At 33.9% G+C, this 20016-nt stretch overlaps 2 protein-coding genes across 2 annotated transcripts; both read right to left on the reverse strand.

The window, feature by feature from the left end:
• Positions 1 to 3021: 3021 nt before the first annotated feature.
• On the reverse strand, positions 3022 to 4764 carry LOC100241405 (uncharacterized). Its single transcript, XM_010651272.3, has 3 exons — positions 4070 to 4764; positions 3674 to 3915; positions 3022 to 3591 (listed from the first exon to the last, which is right to left on the reverse strand). The coding sequence occupies exons 1-3, from the start codon at positions 4532 to 4534 to the stop codon at positions 3345 to 3347; spliced, it is 954 nt and encodes a 317-aa protein (XP_010649574.1). The 5' UTR covers positions 4535 to 4764; the 3' UTR covers positions 3022 to 3344.
• A 109-nt stretch (positions 4765 to 4873) lies between these two features.
• Positions 4874 to 19424, reverse strand: LOC100263668 (uncharacterized). The gene is made up of 8 exons (XM_019220212.2): positions 18981 to 19424; positions 13313 to 13911; positions 12078 to 12319; positions 11600 to 11843; positions 10294 to 10658; positions 6048 to 6126; positions 5689 to 5921; positions 4874 to 5367 (listed from the first exon to the last, which is right to left on the reverse strand). Exons 2-8 carry the CDS (start codon positions 13775 to 13777, stop codon positions 5121 to 5123), a joined length of 1875 nt encoding a protein of 624 aa, XP_019075757.2. The 5' UTR covers positions 13778 to 13911; positions 18981 to 19424; the 3' UTR covers positions 4874 to 5120.
• Positions 19425 to 20016: the final 592 nt, after the last annotated feature.

Here is a 20016-nt window from a genome sequence, read left to right on the forward strand (position 1 = left end):
GAAATTCATATAACCAAAAGTTATAATAAAATATATTATAGCATGAAACTATGATAATAAGAATATAAATAATATTTATATATTATCAAAATATTAATATTTTGTATATCAAACTATACAAATAGGTAAGTGTTTGATAGTTTTTATGAATTCTATTATTAGAAGTTATACTATCATTAACATAAAGATTTACATATAGATGTGGAATTTTAGATTGCATGAAAGCATTGTTTTAAAAACCGAATCAGATCGGTCGGTTCGATCGGTTTGACCGTCGGTCGGTCACCAATCCAGTCTAGTTCGACCATTTGAGTCAAGGAGCCTTTGAATTGGCGTCGAATCACTAAAATTGCGGTCGGATTGGTCAACCAGATGATCCGACCGATTTCGGGTGAACCAAACGGTTCTCCTCCCCCATCCAACTCTTTATTAGCCCGCCTCAGCACCGCTGCCCCCCTGCAACCCGTCATTCTTCTCAGTCTCTCGCAATGCCCCGACCTAGATTTTTTCATTTTTTTGGTGCCAAAACCATTCCTTTTTCCTCATCCTTCCCCATCCAGATTTTTTCCCTTTTTGTTTCCGGTGCCCCCCAACCCTTCCTTCTTCCTCGGTGCCAAAACCCTTCATTCTACCTCTCCATTCCCTACCCAGATTTTTGACATTTTCTGGTGCCCCCAAAACCCTTCATTCCTAAGGAAGATACGAGATTTTCATTTTCCTACCTTTTTTGCTGTCCTTTCCAATTTTAAATTTTTATTTATTTTTACTCATTCAACATTATTATTTATTTTATTTTATATTTATTCTTTTTTTACTTCATATTTTTAAAACTTGTGATTTCAATTTACATAAATGAAAATATTATAATTTTAAATAAATTTATGATTATAAAATAAGTTTTTGATTTAAAATTTCTAATTTGAAACTAATTTTATGATTTTTCAAATAAAATTTTAATTTTTAAATAATATATAAATTATTATTATTATTATTATTATTATTATTTTAATAATATATAAATTATATATTTATGACGTCATTGGTTCGACTGTAATTCGACCGTCGGTCCGACCAGTGAATCGTGAACTGGTCACTTTTTTAATTCAATGACTGGTCCGATTCTGAAAGCATTGCATGAAAGTATGATATTTATACTTAATTTTCTTGTATTAGATGTGATATTTTGCAATATTTTTTTATTCTAGTTGTTTAATACACAATAATCTTTTAATATAGAAAGTTGAGATTTTTGGATAACATATGTAGTTATATCTTGAAAATTCTAGATAACATATTTTCTTTAGATTTACTTATTAAGAATTTAATAATGAAATTATGTGTTGAAAATTTTGATTATATGTTGTGGATGCATATGAATTTAATAATGTTGATTGTCATCCATCAAAGGCAATGCTACCAAGTTATATGGAGATAATATTGCATGCATTGCGCAAATTAAAGAATGGTCCATTAAGGGTGATAGAATTAAGCATATATCGTCCACGTCTTTTACTTTCATAAACTCTAAAAGAGTAATGAAATTGTTATTCAACGAGTAAAATCAAACGACAATTTAATAGATCTATTCACAAAGACATTGTCAACTGCAATGCTTAAGAAGCTCATTGGAATACCTCGACTCAAAAATCTTCATGTCGCATTACTAGAAAAAAATACAGTCATGTCAACATGAGGGAGAGCTAATTTTATCTTCTTACTACATTCTAATTTTTCTTTTTTGTTTTCCTCTCCTTTCATTTTATTATTTTACAACAATTCTAATATTTTATAAATTAAAATTAATTTGATAAGATAAACTATTAATATAATTTTTAATTATTTAAATAAATTAATGTTAATAGAAAAAGTTGTAAAATTTTAGAAATTAAATTTCAAATAAAATATTTTATATAAATCATTTCAATTTTTTATTTAAAATGTTATAAAACACTTTTTAATAAAAGTATTTTAAAAAAATTTTAAATAAAAAAATAAAAATATATTAAAGGAATTTAAGTTAATTTTTTGTATAAAAATTTGATAAATATTATCTTTAATCATACTTATGTCAAGTACATTTATAAAATAATTTTAATATATGTATTAATTTTACTTATTTTATCATTTTTTTAAAAGTTTTTTAAAACATTTTTATAAATTTTAAATCATTTTTATTTGATTAATATTTTTATCAAAATATCCATTAAATATTTCTATAATATTTTTAATATATCTCTAAAATCCAATTATCATACATCCATTATTTCAAACCTTGACGGCACAATATGTGCACCATGTCAGAGTGATAGATGGCATGCTGCACGTTACCAGATACAGAGTACGGGGTCCACAATTGTCACATGGTTCGGAAGAAATAGATAAAAAATGATGAAAACTAGTGCAACATTTTATTTTTTATATTTTTTATTTAAAATATAATAAAACACTTTTTAAAAATTTTAAAATAAATAAATAAAAATATATTAAATTAATTTAAACTAAATTTTTTTTATAAAAATTTAATAAATACTATCTTTAATCATACTTATATCAATTATATTTATAAAATAATTTTAATATATGTATTATTTTTACTAATTTTATTATTTAAAATTTTTTTAAAGTATTTTTATGAATTTTAAATCATTTTTATTTGATGGATATTTTTTTAAAAATATTTCAAGATATTTCTCTAATATTTTTAATATATTCTTAAAATCCAAGATAAATCCATTATTTCAAACCTTGAGGGACGGACCAATATGTGCACCAAGTCAAAGAGTGATAGATGGCATGCTGCACGTTACCAGATAGAGAGTACGGGGTCCACAATTGTGACATGGTTAGGAAGAAATAAATAAAAAATGGTGCAACATTGGAATTTGGATATACTTGCAGATACCTTTTTATATCAGCCATAATTTATGTTAGTGATAAAGTCTATGAATAGCTAAACTAATGTAAGCTGAAAAGGCAAAAATTAAGCAGTACAACTACAAGCCTTTCTACTCGAATTATATATTCATACAAAATTTATTTATATATATAAATATATTATTTGCATTCTAACTGGACTGTTTCGCCCATAAACATCACTGTCAAGCAAATATTATCTACTCACTCATAATTTCTTATAATTTTTTCTGACAGGCGAAAAAGCAATACTAGCACTTTTCTCCAAGTATTCAAATGCCCTCAGCGATATGGATGAGAAACCAGAAAATGGAGAACAGGAGATCAACTGCCTTTGAGCACTTGGATCCTGTACTCATAAGCTTGTTCCCAGTTATTGCACCCAAAAAAAGACAGCTGAAGGGACGTGGAGGATGGAGAGTGAAAGCAAATCAGAACTTCTGAAAGAAATCATGGATGTGTTTGTTGATCTCATCTGCCTTTTCTTCATGCAGAAAATGGCCTACTCCTTCCATTACAACTACTTCCTCCAACAGTGGCACATTCTTCTTGAATTCACCGCTATGTATATATTCCTTGGCACCTGCGAAGTGATACGTTAGGTCCATGTCGCCCACCATAAACTTGGTTGGTACTTTAATTTGACTCCCTGTCCATGGCGCTGTGAGTTCCCAGTTCCTGCAGTAAAGGAATATGGGAAATTGAGAAAACTTTACAAGCTTAAAGAATCAGAATAGATGAATCCTGCCTCCTCTGTTACCGGTCAAAATTTCGGTAGTAGTTTATTCCTCCAGTGAAGCCTGTCTCCTCAAATTTGGTAACGTAGAAATTAACTTCTTCCTCCGGCAACCAAGGCGGCAACACAATTGGAGCGCCTGATACATCTTGAAAGGCTTTTCCTTTCGGCAAACATGGTGGACTGGGATCACGATTTGCAAAAATCGACTTCAAAGCTGTAGCAGTTCCAACCTCAGCTATCTCAATTTCAATTTGTCCAGGCTCCTGCATCCAAATTTCCATGATCAATTACTTGGCCTGTTCCTATGATTGTTCCGTTTGTCAAGACTGTCGCAGTATTAATAGCAGATTATAAAACAACATTTGGGTTGCTCATAGCCTTATACAAGAAGACTTTTCAAGAAGCAAGATCCCACACCTGAAATCTGCATACGTAGAAGTCATCTCCATAGAGGTGACGGTAAATCTCCAGGGGCTTGTGCATTGGGTTCCTTGGAAAGTAGGCCACGCTCATGTTCACCAGAGCCTTCACTCTGTCAGGCCGAAACAAGCACAGGTACCAAGCAATAATGGCTCCCCAGTCATGTCCAACCACGAACACCTTATCAGCGCCCATGGCGTCCAGAACTCCGATGAGGTCCCCGACCACGTGGAGACAGGTGTAGCTGCCCACATCCGACGGCGCGTCGCTGTCACCGTAACCGCGGAGGTCAGGAGCCACGGCCCGGTAGCCGAGCAAAGCAAGAGCGTGGATCTGGTGGCGCCAGGAGTACCACGACTCAGGGAAGCCATGAATGAATAGAATGATCGGACCTTCTCCTTTCTCTGCTACATGAATATTAATCCCGTTGGCCTTCACCGTCCGGTGCTCAACACCCTCCATCGCTTTCTCGCTCTTTCCCTGTAATCTATCTCTATGTGAAGTATGTGAAACAGTGAAGAACCTGTTGAGGCTCGCTTGGGTTTTGTAGCGCAAAAAGAGACGGTTTTGTTTGTTTCCATGGAAAACCAAACGAAACACTCATAAGATACAGACGATGTAAAGGTGTCGCCAGCTTTCTTTGTCTTTCTCATGGGGGATTATATCCCAAAGAAAAATGATAATTTATTTTTTTTAATATAATTTTTTAGTTGATTCAATAGAGTAAAACGCCCTATTAGCCAAAGAGGAATCCTTCCGGTAGTGGTAGTATGGGATCCCCTATTGATATCTACATACATATAGATAAAGGCCGGCATCCAATTTTATTGAAATTTCCTACTCATTGATCACAGAGTCCCACCAAAAACAATTGTTTATTTGGATGTGTGTACATGGTCATTTTTGGCAAGTAAGCAGTCAGTGTCCACAATTTTTTTTTTTGGGGGTGTTAAAAAAGACAAGTAGATAAAGAACAGTTTCAAAATATTGCGTTCAAGACAGAGCTGAAGAGCTGTGGTTGTGCAGATAGTAGATACCTAAAAGAAAATCAGAACTTCTGAAAGAATTCATGGATGTGTTGGTTGACCTCATCTGGCTTTTCTTCATGCAGAAAGTGGCCCACTCCTTCCATCACAACTATTTCCCCCAAAAATGGCACATGTTTCCTGAACTCATCATTCTTCATAAATTCCTTGAAGCCCATGGTGTTATATGTAAGGTCCAGGTGGCCCACAACAAACTTACTTGGCACTTTGATTTGACTCCCAGCCCAGGCTGCTGTGAGTTCCCAGTTTCTGCATTAAAGAATATAGAGGAAAATTAAAATTACCATATATGCTCAACCACATAAAATCAGTTATTTCACGGGACAAGAGGATAATTAACCAATCAAGCAATGGGCTCTCGGTCAATTGGGTTCAGAGTCATGAGAGAGGTTGAATGAAATCAAATTTTTTGCGTGTGTGCAATGACCATCTGGAAAAATAGAGCTTCACCAAAGAGATTAAAGGGGTATGGAAGCAGCAAGCTATTTAGCATGATCTAAACATATAATATATGAACACAGACTATATATATGACGACGAGTGAAATTAATTAGTATGAAGGTAACATACAGGTCCATATTTCGGTAGTAGTTCAAGCCTCCAGTGAACCCTGTCCTCTCATACTTGGAAACATAATAATTAACTTCTTCTTCAGACAGCCAGGAGGGCAAGACATCTGGGGTGCCTGCAAAGGCTTGCTGTCCTTCTGGTAAACGAGGTGGACCAGTTTTGCGGCTTGTGAGAGCAGATTTCAAAACTCTGGCAGGACCAATCTCAGCAAGCGCAGCTTCCATTCCAGGCTCCTGCAACAAAATTTCCATCATTTAATTACCCTCTCAATCATTGTTACGATCACCACTGCATTTTATTCTTTACTACTGGGGATAATCACATAACATCTGAACATGGAATATCGGGAAAACACAAACCTGAAATCTGCAAATGTAGAAGTCATCTCCATTGAGAGCACGAAAGATCTGGATTGGCTTTTGCAAGGGGTTTCTAGGTGTTGAGATATTAGGAATGCTTTCCTTATATCATTATTTTCTTATATCATTTAGTGTTGAGATATTAGGAATGTTTAGATATTAGGAAAGTTGAGATATTAGGAAAGTTGAGATATTAGAATATTAATTGTTATTTCCTTATGTCATTCTTTCCTTGTATCATTCTTTCCCATTCTTAAAATGGTGATACCTTCTATATATACTCTGTACATGAACGAATGAAAATATGAATGAAAAAACTATTATTTATCAATTTGAACATGGTATCAGAGCCATGAAACTAAAATCCTGGATATTTTGTCGCTATGGTAGTCCGACAGCGATCAACCATCTTAAGACATGCACTCACTGCAATAAGACTGATCCCACCAGTCTGGATATCCCACAATTTCAAAGCAACGACTCTTGGTATGATCAGGAAAAAAATGAGGAACCGAGGTTTGAACTATGGACCTTTAAATCATGTTTAGGTTATCAACACTTTATTATTAATGATAATAATCGTGATCAACGGAAGAAGGATTCCAAGAAAACCTCAACTGCAACTATTGCCGAAATAAAAACAGAGACTAATGTTGCTGAGAAAGCCTCTGCATTGGTAGCCGCTACAGATCATGGTGGTAAGTTTTTAAATACTTTTACACCTGTTATTAATAGTGCATGGATAATTGATTCTGGTGCTACAGATCATATGACTTTTGATTCTAGACAGGTTTCAACCTTTAGACCTTCCTCACAAAAAATTATTTCCACAGCCAATGGTAACACAACCCCAGTCATTGGGGAAGGATCCTTAACTCTTATTGATACTTTGAATTTGGATTCTGTTTTAGTTGTTTCATCTTTAGATTACAATCTTTTGTCAGTTTCTCAAATTACTGCAGCCTTATCTTGTATTGTCATTTTTTTGCCTGAATTTTGTGTGATTAAGGACATCCAAACAAGACAAACGATTGGTTGTGGTATTAAGCGGGGAAAACTCTATTACTTGGACTTGCAGTCAAAGGATTCAAATAAGTTGCAACAAGCCTTGATGGCATATGAATCTGGATGACATATGAATCTGAGGGAGAGAAGAAAAAATCTGAAATTTGGTTGTGGCATCGACATTTGGGACATGCTTCCATTGGTTATTTAAAAAAATTGTTTCCTAGTTTGTTTGCAAAGAGTGATATTTCTGGTTTCCGTTGTGATATTTGTGAATTGGCTAAAAGTCATCGTGCTTCGTTTATGTTAATTTTAAATAAAAGTCTGTTTCCTTTTATGGTTATACATTCTGATGTTTGGGGCCCATCCAAAGTCCCAACTTTGAGTGGCTCATGTTGGTTTGTTACTTTTATTGATGATTGTACCAGAATGACATGGTTATGCTTGATGAAGACCAAAGATGAAGTGAACTTGTTGTTTCAAAATTTTCATAAAGTGATTGAAACTCAGTACAATGCAAAGGTTCGGGTTCTGCGTAGTGATAATGGTGGAGAATATCAAAGTTCTGATCTTCAAAAGTATTTGGAAGGACATGACATCATTCATCAAACTACTTGTTCCAATACACCCTAGCAAAATGGAGTCGTTGAATGAAAAAATCGGCACTTGTTAGAGGTTGTTTGTGCTTCCTTGATAGCAGCAAAAACACCGATATCTTATTGGGGAGAAGCAATCACATCTTCCGCATACTTGATCAATCGGGTACCTTCTAGCTCAATTAACTTTCAAACACCACTCCAAGCTCTTACTAATGTCGTAGTTGCCCCAACTGTCCCAAATCTACCTCCTCGTGTTTTTAGTTACGTGGCATTTGTGCATTTACACAAGCACCAATGCACCAAGTTAACTTCTCATGCATTACAATGTGTATTTGTTGGATATGCATTGCACAAAAAGGGATATTGATGTTACCATCCTCCAACTCGAAAAGTGTATATTACAATGGATGTGGTGTTTCATGAAGATTCGATGTATTTTTCATCTGAGTCTGAACTTCAGGGAGAGTACCATAAGGAAATTCAGACTCTCGATTATAATTATCATATATCTGAGGAAGATGAATTTGGACAATCTGAACTAGTGAACCAGGAAGTGGGTGAGTTGGATATGAGTGGTCAACAATTTGGGTCCGAAGATGTCTTCACTGAAATACCAAACCAATCGTCGTCTGTTGAGGGTGTTCTTAATTTGGAACCTGATCCATTCATAAAACGGTTATCACACCGTCATAATAGAGGTATTCCTAAACCCACATATGAACCTGAATTGTCTACCAAAGTCAAATATCTCATGAGCAACTATGTGTCTAACTATCGTTTGTCTGAATCAAACAAGTCATTTATAAATCAATTATCTATTGTAGCTATTCCTAACAGTGTGCAGGAAGCCTTAGCTGATCCAAGGTGGAAAGTAGCCATGAATGAAGAGATGAAATCATTGCAGAAGAATGAAACATGGGAACTCGTAGAATGTCCACCAGGAAAGAAGCCAGTTGGGTGTCGTTGGATCTATATTGTGAAGTACAAGGCAGATGGTAGTATTGAACGATTTAAAGCAAGACTGGTAGCAAAAGGGTACACTCAAACTTATGGAATTGACTACACAGAGACATTTGCACCTGTAGCTAAGATCAACACAGTTCGAGTATTACTGTCTTTAGCTGCAAACCTAGATTGGCCATTACAACAATTTGATGCGAAAAATGCCTTTCTGCATGGCGAGTTATCTGAAGAAGTATATATGGATCTTCCACCATGATGCATGGTGTCAGAAAAGCAATGTCAGAAGGTGTGCAAATTGAAGAAGTCATTGTATGGGTTGAAGCAATCCCCGAGAGCATGATTTGGAAGGTTCACAAAGTCAATGAGAGCTTTTGGATATCATCAAAGTAATTCAGATCACACTTTGTTCCTGAAAAAGCAACATGGTAAGATTACCGCACTCATCGTATATGTGGATGACATGGTAGTTATAGGAAATGATCATGAAGAAAGAAAAGTTCTGCAAAATTATCTATCTAGAGAATTCGAAATGAAAGATCTAGGTCCTTTAAAATGCTTTCTTGGGATTGAAGTTTCTCGATTAAGTGAAGGAATTTTTCTGTCTCAAAGAAAGTATGTCTTAGATCTTTTACAGGAAACTGGAATGTCGGGATGTCAACCTATTAATACACTAATAGAAGAAGGTCTGAAATTGTGTGTTGAGCCTAATGAAGTATCAACCGATAAGGGAAGATACCAGAGACTTGTGGGGAGATTAATGTACTTAACTCATACAAGACCAGATCTTGCTTATGCATTGAGTGTAGTGAGTCAATACATGCATAATCCTGGAGAGCAACATATGAATGCAGTCATGTGTATTTTGAGGTATTTGAAGAATGCTCCTGGGAAGGGAATTTTGTTCGCTAACAATGTTGATCATGAAAGTATAGAAGTATATACTGATGCTGATTGGGCCGGTGTAGTGGATGATAGGCGATCTACATCTGGTTACTTTACCTTTGTAGGTGGTAATCTTGTAACATGGAAAAGTAAGAAGCAAAATGTTGCCGCTCGTTCAAGTGCAGAAACAGAATTTAGAGGTATGACTCTAGGACTTTGTGAGGCATTATGGCTAAGACTCCTCTTACAAGATTTAGGTTACCTATCTAGGCAACTAATCCGATTGTTTTGTGATAATAAAGCCGCGTGTGACATTGCTTATAATCTAGTACAATATGATCGTACAAAACATGTCGATGTGATAGATTCTTCATTAAGGAAAAGTTGGATGATAAGATTGTGGAATTGCCTAAGATTCGATCAGAAGATCAATTGGCCGATATCCTTACCAAAGCTGTCTCAAGTCAAGTGTTCTCAAAATTTTTAGACAAGTTGGGCATGTGTGACATCTATGCACCAAGTTGAGGGGGAGTGTTGAGATATTAGGAATGCTTTCTTTATATCATTATTTCCTTATATCATTTAGTGTTGAGATATTAGGAATGTTTAGATATTAGGAAAGTTGAGATATTATGAATATTGAGATATTAGGATATTAATTGTTATTTGCTTATGTCATTCTTTCCTTGTATCATTCTTTCCCATTCTTAGAATGACGATACCTCTATATATACTCTGTATATGAACGAATGAAAATATGAATGAAAAAACTATTATTTATCGATTTGAACACTAGGAAGGAAGGGACGCTCATATTCACCAAAGCCTTCACTCTGTCCGGCCGAAACAAACACAGGTACCAAGCGATAATGGCTCCCCAATCATGTCCAACCACGAACACCTTATTGGCGCCCATGGCGTCCAGAACTCCGATGAGGTCGCCGACCACGTGGAGACAGGTGTAGCTGCCCACATCCGCCGGCGCGTCGCTGTCGCCGTAACCACGGAGGTCAGGAGCCAGGGCTCGGTAGCCGAGGGAGGCGAAAGCGTGGATCTGGTGGCGCCAGGAGTACCATAATTCTGGGAAGCCATGGAGAAAGAGAATGATTGGACCTTGGCCTTTCTCTGCTACGTGAATGTTTATTCCGTTGGCCTTAAACGTCTGTTCGTTTCCTCCGAAAACAAAAGGGAAACTTGCATTGAAATATAAATTATTGGTGCCGACACCTTTCTTTTTATGATGTACTTACATCACGTTCAAAAAGTCAAAGTCCAAAAAACGAGAAGGGAAAAAAAATTGTGATGTAAAATAAACATAAGAGAAGCCGTAGCCCAAGCTTGATCCGATGGGCATTCACGGTTCTAACAGAAACAGAAATTATTCCTACCAGTTACCCCTTCAAATACCAAGTCGGCTCACGCATTGCGATCCTTTCTCAGTTCAGTGGGAAAGTCACACCCCATCGAAGTTTGGGCAAATCACACTGCCACATATTATATTTTAATTTCTGAAAGCCAAAGGCAATCGAGAGAAGTTCGTTTCTGAGCTAGTTGAGTTAAGCACAGAAAGTTGTTTGTCGTTTGAACGCTTTTCGAGTTATACTTCCACGTAGGATCATCCAGTATTTCCCTATGAGCATCCTTTTTGAGTCATTGGACAAATTTGGAAATGTTAATAAATACTTCTAGTGCTTGCCAAATGGCTATAGCAAAGTCTTTACGTAATTTAATTCAAAGCCCTATATCAATTTGCCTAATATGTATGCATATAAATTAACCTTTTGGATTAATTAAATAGAATGAAGCACATTATTCAAAATAGTTCAATAGAATCATTTTTTTTATTAGAATTTATTTAATAGTTATTTTATGAAGTGTTCATTTCAAAAATTTTATCAAAAAGATTATTTTCAAGTGTTCAAAAAATGAGAAATCACTGTCAAACAAAACAAGCTCTTGATTAGTTATTCCCAAATATGCATAAGAGGAAAAGATGAGAAGCTTTATTGGCAAATAGAAGTTCCAAGTAGAACAAGGAGTCTCAAAGGAGCGCACACAGTTTAATTTAGACAACACTGGGTGAAGAGATTGATAAGCAAATCAGAACTGCTGAAAGAAGTCATAAATGTGTTTGTTGATCTCATCTGACTTTTCTTCGTGGATGAAATGGCCTACTCCTTCCATCACAATTACATCCTCCAACAATGGCACATACTTCTTTAATCCCCCACCGTGTATGAAGTCCTTGGAACCTGGGGCATGATAAGTCATGTCGTGGTCCCCCACGATGAACTTTGTCGGCACTTTACTTTGATACCCGGTAAAAGGTGCTGTGAGCTCCCAGTTTCTGCCATAAGGAATAAAAGAAGAGTGACGTATGCTTAACCCACCAATGAGTTCGTGCAACAAATTACAGAATAATACTATTCTCAGCCAAACAAGAGGCTCTGGTTCAATTGTTCTATGTGTATAGGCAAGGGGAATGAAAAAATCTTGTGAATAAGATACAAGATGGGTGATGTTTCAAACCATCACAATGATCAAGTGAGGTGGAAGTTGTATCTATGTATATGGAACATACCGATTGAGACTTCGGTAGTAGTTCAATCCTCCGGTGAAGCCAGTCTTCTGATATTTGGTAGTGTAGTAGTGAACTTCTTCCTCCGACAACCAAGAGGGCAAGACGATTGGAGTGGCCGGGTCATCTCCGAAGGCGTTTCCTTTCGGTAAAAAAAGTGGAGCAGGGTTGCGGTATGTGAGGAAATGCTTGAGAACTCTATCAACACCAATCTCAGCAAACTCAGTTTCTATAACCCCAGGCTCCTGCAATAAAAACCTTCACCAATTAGCTACGCTCCCTATTCATATCATTGTCCCATGGTCATTACAGAAGATGAGAAAGAGATTTTCAACAAAAACTTAAAACCCCAGGTGAAGTGCTGACCTTGGATTACGTCACATGGCATATGCTGCAGATCACGTCATGGCATCATCGAAAAAAGAAAAAAAAAAGAAAAAGCAAAGCTAACTGGAATTGGGTTTGGTATATATTCTTACTGATAATGCAGACGAATTATTATCTCTGATTCTCTATATAGCATTTAAAGTACTCCCATATGTATAATGACGCTACTAAATAGGAAAAAGTTGGACAGCAGTCAGGTAGTTGATAGAGTATTTATTAAGTAGAATATCAAATCGGTGTCATAATATTTTTCCCATAATAACTTTACAACGCCTTCACTCCATCCTAACATAATAATGCCAGAATAATCAGTTCACCCCATTTATAATCAGTTCACATGTGTATATTATTGAAAACAAAATTCTAATACTATATGAGTTATATCATGACCAACTTCACATTTTTCTAGATTACAAATTTGGCTTACTTTTAACATGATTTGTCTAAAATACTATATGAGTAAGTTAGACTCATAAACTAGCCATTAGAATTAATTCACTACTGTTGTATAATCAGATTAAGCCGTACAATAATTCTACATTCATGTCAAAATCCATCGTCCCTCCTAATCATCAAGTACCCACTGTTTCTATTTACTGGACACAAATGGAAATGTTTTATTGTTATTGTCATTAAAACTATGATCATCCTTCAACCAAAAATATTCGAAGCCCATAAATCTTGCAAAGTTGCAATCTTTTTTCAAAATGTTTGATTGGGGGAAGATTCGAGAGAAGGAAAATAAAGAGTAAAAAAGGACAAAAAAAAAAAAAATAGGTTAAGAAGTTTATGAAAAAAAATTTCTTCGAAAGGGAGGACGAGAGTGATACAGGAAACAAAGGAAAAGGAACCTGAAATCTGCAAATATAGTAGTCATCTCCCAATTGAGCACGAAGGCTCTCGAGAGGCTTCCGCATAGGGTTTCTAGGAGAAAAGGGGACGCTCATATTCACCAAAGCCTTCACTCTATCAGGCCGGTACAAGCACAGATACCAAGCCATCACGGCTCCCCAGTCGTGCCCCACCACGAACACCCGATCCGCTCCGATGGCGTCAAGCACTCCGATGATGTCGCCGACCACGTGCAGACTGGTATAGCTGGTTCCATCCGCCGGCGCGTCGGTGTCGCCGAAACCGCGAAGATCCGGAGCCACCGCACGGTAGCCGAGGGAGGCTAGAGCATGGATCTGGTGCCGCCAGGAGTACCATAACTCAGGGAAGCCATGGAGGAATAGAATGATTGGACCTTGGCCTTTCTCTGCTATGTGAATGTTTATTCCGTTTGCCTCTACAGTTCTATGCTGTATCTCCTCCATTGCTTTCTTTCCTCTCTTAAGAGCAAGGTTTCTGTGGATTCTACGAAATAGAGACAGGACTGGTGATCGCTTCTTTTGGTTTTGTATTACGCAGATGGGGCTTTTGTTTGTTTTCTCGGAAAACAAAATGGAATCTGCGAAGAAAAGGTGTATGTTGTCCACTGTTTAAACTAATAAAAAAATTTGATAAAATCAATTTCCTCACTTCCAGGGTTAATTAATAATAATAATAATAAGGAAATAAGGAAAATTCCAGGGTACCTCATGCTACCTACCCAAAAAGTTTTCCAAGCCCTTGGATGTCCAAGATTACATCTTGGCCATCCATTTTAAATTTGAAATAAAAATTCCACTTAACCGGTTAAGGGAAGAACCGGTTGTGGCCTTCCTTCTTCTTCCATTCTCAACAATTTTGAGTTTAAATAAAATAAATATTAGATAAAAGTAGAATTGGAAAAAAATAAAAATAAAAATGATATAAAATTTGAAAACATATTTATTAAAAAAAAAATCATCATATATCATAATTACATTATTTTATTTTTAACAAATTATTAAACATTTAAATTCAACATAAAAATGAATATGATAATATTTTAATATGAAATGGGTATTTTCATTAAAATTTAACATTTTGATAATCATATGTAAAGCTTAGGTAATTAGATCATCCTAATTTTTTTTCGTACTCTCCAAATTTTACATTTTTTGAATTTAAGGTTTTTAAAGTTAAATTACAATAAAATAAATTACTAATACTCTTTTAAGTTACTAATGATAGTATTTTCGAAAACAAATTTTTAATTTCAAAAATTTTAAAACTAAAAATCAATATGAAAAATGTAATGAAAGTACCAAACATGTATTTATCACATTTTTCGTACCGTTCTCATATTTTTCGTACCCTAAATTATTTATATTTTTAAAATTTCAGATTTACTTTTTAATTTGAAATAAAAATAACATGGTTTAATAATATTATTTTGAGTTATTATTGATAGAATTGTTAAAAAAAAAAAGAATTAAAAAAATTTAAAATTGGAAATAATGTAAATTATCCTAAAAAAATTAGAAAATTAAAATACTAAAAAATTAGAGAGAATATGAAAAATGTGAGAAAATGTATGAAAATTATGAGAAATCCTCACATTCTTCATACCTTACCTCACATTCTCCGTACCCTAAAATTTAACAATTTTTCGATTTTTTTTTATTTTTTTTCCACTTAAAAATACAAATAATATTGTTTATTGATACTAATCAAGCTTAGAAATGATGAAAATTATTTTTAAAAAAATTTAAAAATTAAAATACTAAGTAATTGTAGAAGGTACGAATAATGTGAGGAATGATACAAAAAATGTGAGGAATCCTCACATTCTTAGCACCCTTCGTCATATTCTCTTTGCCTTAAAAATTTTTACAAATTTTTGAACTTTTCAATTTTTTTCCACATGGAAATACAATAATATTATTTATTGATACTAATTAAGCTTAGAAATGTCTTGGAAAGTTCATACTCTCTCTTAGAAAGTTCGTACCCTCTCTTAGAAAGTTCGTACCCTCTCTTACAAAGTTCGTACCCTCTCTTACAAAGTTCGTACCCTCTCTTACAAAGTTCGTACATTCTCTTAGAAAGTTCATACAATCTCTTAGAAATCCTCACATTCTTAGCACCCTTCGTCACATTCTCTTTGCCTTAAAAATTTTTACAAATTTTCAAACTTTTCAATTTTTTTTCCACATGGAAATACAATAATATTATTTATTGATACTAATTAAGCTTAGAAATGTCTTAGAAAGTTCGTACCATCTCTCAGAAAGTTTATACAATTTCTTAGAAAGTTCATACCCTCTCTTAGAAAGTTCGTACACTATCTTAGAAAGTTCCTACTCTCTATTAGAAAGTTTGTACCATCTCTTAGAAAGTTCATACGCTCTCTTAGAAAGTTCATACTCTCTCTTAGAAAGTTCGTATACACTCTTAGAAAGTTCATACCCTCTCTTAGAAAGTTCATACCATTTCTTAGAAAGTTCGTACTATCTCTTACAAAATTCGTATAATTTCTTAGAAAGTTCGTACCATCTCTTACAAAATTCATACCATCTTTTAAAAAGTTCGTACCCACTCTTAGAACGTTCGTACCCTCTCTTACAAAGTTCATACCATCTCTTACAAAATATTGATGACAATTTCATAATAAATTACTAAATGCTCTCAATTTGACTAAAAATAACTCAGAAAAAATTTAAAAATCTAGATATTATAAATCATTACATATTTAAATGTCATTTAACATGACATTTCTACCTACAATAGTTATATGTAAATGGAAAAAAAAAAAATCAAATGTTACCTTTTAACACTTGTAATCACTTGACATCCTTCAAGACATATAAAGCTTCATCTTCAAATTTAATCTATGAACAAAAAAAAAAATTATATAAAAATATAAATAACAATTTGATAACAAAATTTTATAATAAACTCATAAAAAATTCTAAAATCGTTATTTAACATCACATTTCTTCCTATAGCAATTATATTTGGATAAAAAAAATATCAAATATTATATTTGACACTTGTAATCACTTGAAATCCTTCATCTTCTTCATATAATACAAATTTTAAATTTTCTCTCTAAAAAAATTTTAAACTTGATCTTGAAATTTGATTCATCAAAATACATTTTACATATTTTATAATTTGGTAGTTGAAATTATTTAATTTTCATATTAAATTACTATCCTTTTTTTTATATATGAATAATGAGAATATAAGAGTAATAGGTAAGATTTTCTTTTTTAGATAGAATTAGGTAATGCATTAAATAATAAATTCTATTTGATATTTAATAATAAATTATAAAAAAGTTGTAATATTTAGATATATATGAAATGCATGTGATTATTTATCACCAACAAGTAATCATAAGTTTTTATAAATTTTTTAATGATATGTACTTTACACATGTCATATTTTTATTGGGGTCAAATGTGGGTAGGTACCCTCAAAATGAAGAGTGGGCACCTAGAACAACCCTAATAATAATAGGTCGAATATTCTAATCAGTTAGCTCCTACTTTCACAATTAAGTATGAACACATCCCTGATTTTCATACAACCTCTTTCAAAAAATTATTGTCCTTTTTTGCATCAAATTTTGTTTAAAATATAAAAGGCATGTTTTACAACATCTTGCAAAACAATTTTTTAATATATTTCTCAATAACCATGGAAACTGTTTTATAAAATGAATAAATTAATTTTCAACTTATAAAAAGAATATAAAATTTTCCCAATAATATTACAATTATTCTAATTTTCTTTCTTTTTTTTATTAATAATATTACATTGTTATATTAGAAAGTAATTTATTTTGATGATCAAAATATACACAATTTCTCAATTTCTTTACTAGTTATAAATATATTGACATTTTCTATTGCAATGTTAAAATAACCGATTGAGTAAATAATTTTTTTTTTAAATAATGAATAAATATAATTTATTTATTTAATTATTTTCGTGTAAAATGATCAATACCAAAAAAAAATACAATTGATTAATTCTTTTGCCAATTATAAACATACTAATTTTTTTTATTATACTATAAAAATAACTAATAAAGAAAAAAATAAAAGCAATAATCAACAAATGTAATTTGATTATTTTCATTATTTTTCATATAAAAAAAAGTGCCAAAGGTTTTAGATAGTAAAGGAAATTAGAGTAAATGTAACATAAATGGAGTCTAAATTAAAAGAGGTCTTAGATATATATTTTATTGTTATGATTACGTGTTTGGCTCTTTGTTAAGTTATAAGACAAGCCTGGGCCAGCCTCGGCGTACAAATTTTACTTTACTTTTATTGCTGTCCACAGCAAATGAGAGGGATCCACGAAACAGGAGGTGAGCAAGGGAGAAAGAAATCCAATTATGGTGGTCTCCCACCAAGCCACAAAATCAACGTAATCATGTGGACATCTACAATGATGGGCTAACTAAGGGGTTCATGTTTTTCAGAGGTTGTCTGTGGCCCAGCCCTGAGACAGGAAGCAATACGTGGTCCAACCCAAATCTACTTGGTTGGGGCTTAGTTTAATGTAGCTAAGGCCCAAATGAATTTGTTTCATGATGGTCTTGCTTTCTACAAGCTAATTCTAAGTTTCTAACCCTCTCCCATTAGCCCCAAAGCTAACATATTATATATGTTGCTCTTATGTTATTCCTGTGAGTATCAAATATTTGGTTGGCAGGATCCCAATGAAGGGATCTACTAGGTTTTTTGACGGATGCAAGATTATTTGAAGCTTCTCTAACTAACAATTACATGACCAAGTATACAAGTCTTTATCCAACGAAAATTTTGAGTCGTGTATCTAGCTATGAGTACATTATAGAATATGATATCATACGCATATATGAGAATACTAACTTCCACAGAACTTGTATATCTTAGGGTTTTCTATATATAAAAAAAAATATAACGTCTTTTTCATACTTGATATTAATTGGAAATTATTATACAACATATATGTTTGATAATATATCTTATTATTTATATTATCTTAAATTCAATTAAACATGAGATACAATAAACATAGGATAACTTAACGCATCTCATAATCAATTAAAAGTAACGAAACGTTTCTAACATTTTTAACACTTAAATGATAAAAATTTTCAAGTATTAAAAAGATTAGAAACGCTTCCTAAAATTATTACCAAACTGGTTCTATGTAATCCTATTTCATATTATATCTAACCAATCAAACATAACCCATTAATCATCGCAACAAATTGCATTAGATGATATTAATATTTTGTTCTTTAAGCATATATTATATTTCACTACCACCAAATCATTTGGTTGATGTTTTTACTCATTATACCTATAACATAGCAAATATCTCGTCTTAGTAGAAAGCAGAATGCATATGAAAATGAGGCTTGCTAATGCAGGGATCTACCTTCATATCATCTTTGTCTTTGGACATTATGTTCACAATGAAAATAATATTCAGCAGATTAGAATAGCATACAACTTTTGTGTTTAACAGTGGAAAGAAGTAAAATTTGAAATAATTACTAATACAATGTGACCTACTCGGCTACTCCCAACAGTATAAATGCTGGGTTTAAAACATATGTATACAATTAAAAAAAGTTTATATATAATACTGGAAACTTTTTCTAACCTTTCTCTCAATCCGGATGTTGCTGTGCTTACAGCCTTACAGGTGATGGATGTGGCACATGGGAGTGATCCAATTCGAGAAATCTCAGCGACTGTGGGACAGAAATGTATGAGGAATGAAGATTTTTTTCACCCTTTCACTGTCATCTCAACCCTCCCACGGTCCACAACACAACTGACACGGTCACGTTGCCATGTGAGCTTGGACTGCGGAGTCAAGCACATGACACCGCCGTCTCTTGTTTTGGAGCCTAGTGCCTCACTGAAACCGACTCTTCACCACCCCCACCCCAACCTCCATTCTCCCTTCCTCCACCGCCTCACTCGCACCCACAGACCAGAGTCCCAAGAACGTGCACCATCACCATGCCTCACTGCCTTTTCCCCATAACCCGGCTGCACTCCTCTCCTTTCCATGTTCCTCATACGCTCTTAGCCCCCACCTCCCCCACCCCACCCAAGGGTATATATAAAATACATATCTCCCTCACAAGTCCACATCGGTGGATGGGTCTCAAGTCACATTGCCCAATTTCCCAAAGTTTCCTTTATTCAATAGTGATCCAAATGTGGGGCCTTCCAACACCAACGGAAAGTTTTCAGTTTGGAACCCCACACCAACTCATGGGACACTACTGCAGGCCACGGCAACTGCCAATTGAACAACACCCCTTTTATAAAAGCACTTTGAATGCAACTTTTTACAAATTTATTAGGAAAAAAAAGTTGTTCAGTCCTCATCCTCCTCGCCAACCCATTTCGGTTCCATTCCATGTCTGAGATCACAGAAAATTGGGCAAAAACTTCAAAAATTATAATTAAATAGATTGAACAAATTAATAAGTAAACATATATCCCATTTTACATTATTTAAACAATTATTTCCATCCTCGTTTTTATAACTGATACATCTCGAAAATAAGAACCATTAAAAAAAGTAATTGATAATAAATTATTTTAAAAGCAAATCAAATCTCTGAGATATGCAGAGATCATATGTTTTTTCTTTTTTTGTAGTATTTGAATAGAAAAAGGCC

This window comes from Vitis vinifera, chromosome 5 (assembly GCF_030704535.1).
Source record: "Vitis vinifera cultivar Pinot Noir 40024 chromosome 5, ASM3070453v1".
Taxonomy (NCBI): Eukaryota; Viridiplantae; Streptophyta; class Magnoliopsida; order Vitales; family Vitaceae; genus Vitis; species Vitis vinifera.

Coding starts and splice junctions, on each gene's coding strand:
- LOC100241405 (XM_010651272.3), bottom strand. CDS start 4,534: ATGGAGGGTGTTGAGCACCGGACGGTGAAGGCCAACGGGATTAATATT. Junction 3,916..4,069: donor TCTACGTATGCAGATTTCAG/GTGTGGGATCTT, acceptor ATTTGGATGCAG/GAGCCTGGACAAATTGAAAT. Junction 3,592..3,673: donor TACTACCGAAATTTTGACCG/GTAACAGAGGAG, acceptor CCTTTACTGCAG/GAACTGGGAACTCACAGCGC.
- LOC100263668 (XM_019220212.2), bottom strand. CDS start 13,777: ATGGAGGAGATACAGCATAGAACTGTAGAGGCAAACGGAATAAACATT. Junction 12,320..13,312: donor ACTATATTTGCAGATTTCAG/GTTCCTTTTCCT, acceptor TTTTTATTGCAG/GAGCCTGGGGTTATAGAAAC. Junction 6,127..10,293: donor AATATGAGCGTCCCTTCCTT/CCTAGTGTTCAA, acceptor TAATATCTCAAC/ACCTAGAAACCCCTTGCAAA.